Source organism: Miniopterus schreibersii, assembly GCF_964146895.1.
Source record: "Miniopterus schreibersii genome assembly, chromosome: X".
NCBI classification, from domain to species: domain Eukaryota; kingdom Metazoa; phylum Chordata; class Mammalia; order Chiroptera; family Miniopteridae; genus Miniopterus; species Miniopterus schreibersii.
The window spans coordinates 69,050,163-69,054,853 of NC_138104.1; the positions used below are offsets into that span (position 1 = coordinate 69,050,163).

Consider the following 4,691-nt stretch of genomic DNA (forward strand, 5'->3'; position numbering starts at 1 on the left):
AATACCAACATTTTCAGTGTCTTCTGATGATGGAAATGTGTTGAATACACCAGGTTCCTTCCAGTGTGTCTTCCCATAATCCTTTGCAGATACGTTTCCAGATGTGATTTAGGTTCTTCTAATCACATGCACTCAAATAGGACTTTAATTTGAGATTCAATTAACTGGGAGAGAGTCAAGGTGTGGGCCATCTGGCTGGGGAGGATCATAACAGATCAACTGGTTGTGATGCTGGCAGCTGCCTGGCTGCAGTATGAGCAGCATCTTACCTTGACAGCCCCACTCTGGTTGGTCATTTGTTTTGAGAAGATGAGGCTGGAGTTCATTTCTTCAGTTCTCCCAACAACCATATAAGCTTATTTAATGCTTCTGTAATAAACCTCTTTCTCTCTAAACTCACCAAAATGGATTTTTTCCCTCTGAAGCTAAACCTAATCTTTACAGAAATGATGGTTATTTTTTTCCTATTTGTCTTCAGTTATTTCTCTATCATAATTGAAATGTATTGTTTTACTCATGGTTTCTTCTGGGCAAATGGAACAATATGCTAATTTGATCCCAGATTTTAGGAAGTATCATGTCAACCTTCTTGCACTTCAGTCATCATCCTGAAAAAAAAAATCCCAATAGCCAGGCACCCTTGTGGTTCCAAAAGACTGAGACCTGTAGAGTGGGCCATCTTTAGCTGCACCATGTTTCATAGTATGGATATACTGTAATTTATTTAAACATTGCTCTACTAATGGACATGTAGGGCTTTTATTCAAAATTCTCACTAGCCCAAACAGTGCTCTAACAAGCATCCTTTCACAAACATGTTACATACATGTATCAGTATTTCTGTGATGTAGATGCAATGATGTGGCATTGAGTCGGAATGGAAAGAACTTAAGTAAAACTCTTGACAAATGGAATGAGGAAGGAGCAGCAGACATCACAGGGCAGATAAGCTGCTAAGTCCTCTCATAAGAGCCCTACCTCCCTAATGACCAAAGGAAAACAGCTTATCATAGGAAACACCAGTGGTGGTTGCAGAAGTCAACAACAAGGACTGGCTAAAACCAGATCATTCCAAGATAGAGGAAAATTTGACCGGAGACCAACCCCAAAGTTCATTATACCATCATTATAATGAAAACTGATACCACAAGTAGAATGGCACCCCCTTCCCAGGGGAAAGAACATGACATTTCTGGAATGGACCATATTAAGAACAAGATGCCCCTCCCAAACCAGAAGGTGGAATCAGAATTTGGTGCCACAAAGTTCAGAAACAACTCATCCTTGGAAATACATAAAACCCAGAGACTGACTGACTATTTGTGCAACTCACTCTTGAGTTGGCCTGTGTCCACTTGGACGCGCACTTTTGCTTCTTTCACAGCAGCTTCTTTGTCTCTACCTGAATAAAATTTGTTTTTGCTCTCACTAGCACTCTCACTCAGACTCGTTGTTGAAATTAAAAAAAAAAAAAAAATATATATATATATATATATATATATATATATATATATATATATATATATATATATCTTTATTGATTTCAGAGAGAGGAAAGGACAGGGAGAGAGAGAGATAGAAACCTCAATGATGAGAGAGTCATTGATTGAGCCCGCAAACCGGGCATGTGCCCTGACCGGGAATCGAACCCCAATCGCCTGGATCCCAGGTGGATGCTCAACCGCTGAGCCACGCCCAGCTGGGCATTGAAATTTTTACTGCACAAGTCAGGAACCTGGAGGTCCTGGACTCTGCCAGGGCAGGGCCATCCCTGGTATGGAACTGGTCCTGTGAAAGCATGATGGCATGAGATGCCAAAGCAGGTGTCTTATTCAGCTTGGGCAGTCATAACAAAATGCCATAGACTGTGTGACTTAAACAATGGACATCAGACATTTATTTCTCACAGTTCTGGATTCTGGGAAGTCCGAGATCAAGGCACCAGCTGATTCAATTTCTGGTGGGGGCTCTTTTCCTGGCTTTTAGATGGCTGCCTTCTCACTGTGTCTTCACATGGCACATAGTGGAGAGAGAGAAAAGGGAGGGGGGGGAGAGAGAGAGAGCATACACTAGTGTCTCTTCTTCTTATAAGGGCACTAATCTCATCAAACCAGGGTTCCATCTCCAAAGACCATCATGTTGGGAGGTTGGGCTTCAATGTTTGAATGGGGGTGGGGACACACATTCAGTTCATAACAGCTGGTCTTTTATATTTTCCTGGAATCAATGGCTAAAGACCACAGCTATGAAAAGAAAGGTCTTCAAAATATCTCCCATTCTAAATAAAAAAGACCTCCTGTTCAAGAACCACCCACTTGCTCACAGAAATTGCTGAGAGGTGCCATTTCAAAACTGGAGGAGTTTCCTTTGGGGGAAAACCATCCTTCTCTTCCCCAAGGTTCTGCTAATGTAAGGAAGGGTGCAGGGGAAAGCACCTCACGTGTACAGTGGGAGTCTGCAAAAAGTGGAGATTGGCATCTTGTTCCTGTGTGGATATTTTCAGAGCCATCAGGCTTGAAGACCCTCCCAGTGCTCTCAGAGCAGTGCATGCAGAGGGCAAAGCCACTTCCAGCTGAGAGCCACCTTCCCAACTAAATGGGTCACCCAAATGTTTGCTTTTTACAACTACCAAAACTGCCCTCCAAAAGTTTGTACCAATTTACATGCCCCTAATGGCATTTCCCCAAACTCTTACCAACACGGTATACTATAAATGTTTCCCATTTTTGTTTATATGATTAATGAAATATTTTTGTTGTTGTTTAAGTGTGAATGTTTATTTTTTCTTTATTGAATTGCATGTTTGTGTGTTTTGGTCATTTTTTAAATGCAGTATTTACCTTTTGTCTTAATGACTTGCAAGAGGCTTTATATATAAAGACTATTGATGACTTTTCTGTTATGTATGTTGCAAACCTTGCTCCTCATGTGTAACTTGCATTTTATTTTTAAGATGCATGTGACATGCTGCAGTTTTATATTTTTCTGCCATCAAATCTCTGTTCTCTTGTAATTTCTTCCATCATTCAGATGCTTTGCAAAACCTTTCCCATTTCAGAAGTGTCACAGAAACAAAGTTGCCAAGGTGGCTAAAGCCCTGAGGCTGAGGCTGTCATGTGATCAAAGAATCAGGACTTGGCTCCACAAGTTATTCTCCTGAGAGCAGCTTTCACATTCTTATTTCTCGGGGTGTAGATGAGGGGATTTAGCATTGGGGTCACTGCTGCATAAACTATAGAGACAAGTTTGCATCCATCTTGAGACTCTTTGGCCTGGGGTCTCACATAAATATATATTAGTGTCCCAAAGTAAATGGTGAACATGACCAGGTGAGAGTCACATGTGGAAAAGGCTTTAAGCCTGGTCTTGGTTGGGTGGATTCTTAAGATAGTCATGAGAATACAAAGGTAAACTGGCATTGAAATGACAGTGCACACCACCATCATAACCTCTAGGAAAATGGTGTTGGAACAGAACAATTTAAAGATGGCTTGAACTTCACAGGAGAGGCGAATGAAAGAATTATGCCTGCAGAAACTGACGGGGAAGAGCAGAATTGGCATAGCAGTTAGAAGAAAGGCTGTCACTGATGCAAGCAAAGCCATTAAAAGGCATACTTGAGAAGTCATGACGAGTTTGTACCTGAGGGGGTTTGGGATAGCCACAAATTGGTCATAAGCCATATGGCAAGAAGGAAACACTCAGCCAGTGCCAAGAAGGGTTGGATGGTGAGCTGGACAAAACGAGAACTATAAGAGATGGTGGGAAAGTTCTGCAGAGAGTTCTCCATGGTCAGTGGTACAGGACTGGTGGGAAAGAGGAGATCCAGTAAAGACAAGTTGTGGAGTTGAGTATTGACTCCTACCAGGAAAATGATAGTTCTGTTTCCTGCCAAAGTTACTATGTAGAGAAACATCAGTGCCCAGAAGAGAACATCCTGGGATGTGGGGTGTTTGGACAGTCCCACAAGAATGAATTCATTCACTTTGATGTGGTTTCCAATATTCTGGTAATTCATTTTCTCTGTCCTCAGCTCTAGGTGGGGAGAGAAAAAGAACCAATCAGCACTTTGTCAACAAGGAATGCATCGATTACACCACTGGGCTGGCTAAAGCACAGCAGGCTTTGATACAAGCTCATCTCTGAGGTTTTCAGCCTCAGAGCCACCAGCAGCCCACCCTCATCCCTTCATCTTCTGCTGGGAAAATTAAAAGGCAGTCCTCTAGCAAAAAGGATCTGAATCCCTGAACTTGTGTGAACACAATATTTGAGGGAGAGCAGAGAATCCAACAAGCCTTCTGGCCAAGCCTCTTATGAGATTTCTCTTCAAGCTAAATGAGACCTGACCACAGGTGGAAAGCAACTGCCTCATCATTCAAGGGCAGAAGGATGATTGTGTGGTGGCACAGGCAAAGGTCTTCAGGACAATTTTGTTTTACTCAAGTTCACCACTAAAGGTCTTGTGCCCCTTCTCACTCTGAGGCTGGGACTGAAACACCTGCAATGGTTTTCTCCCACCTCTTCAGCCAGAAAATTATTCTTCTTCAAGGTAGGGAGGAGAGAAAGGAGAAAATGAAGATTGGAAGGTCAGGATATCCAGGGGAGAGACCCTAAGGACTGCCCTGCTGGGTGCCTCTTTGTTCCTTTGTGATTCTTATGTGCATGTGAACAGGTGAGTGGGGCTGGCAGGC

At 42.5% G+C, this 4,691-nt stretch overlaps 1 protein-coding gene across 1 annotated transcript; it reads right to left on the reverse strand.

The window, feature by feature from the left end:
* Positions 1 to 3,128: 3,128 nt before the first annotated feature.
* Positions 3,129 to 4,018, reverse strand: LOC308550897 (olfactory receptor 13H1-like; the record flags this gene model as incomplete). The annotated part of the gene is given in 2 exon segments (XM_081125345.1): positions 3,129 to 3,685; positions 3,688 to 4,018. Coding segments are annotated over 2 exon segments (888 nt in total).
* Positions 4,019 to 4,691: the final 673 nt, after the last annotated feature.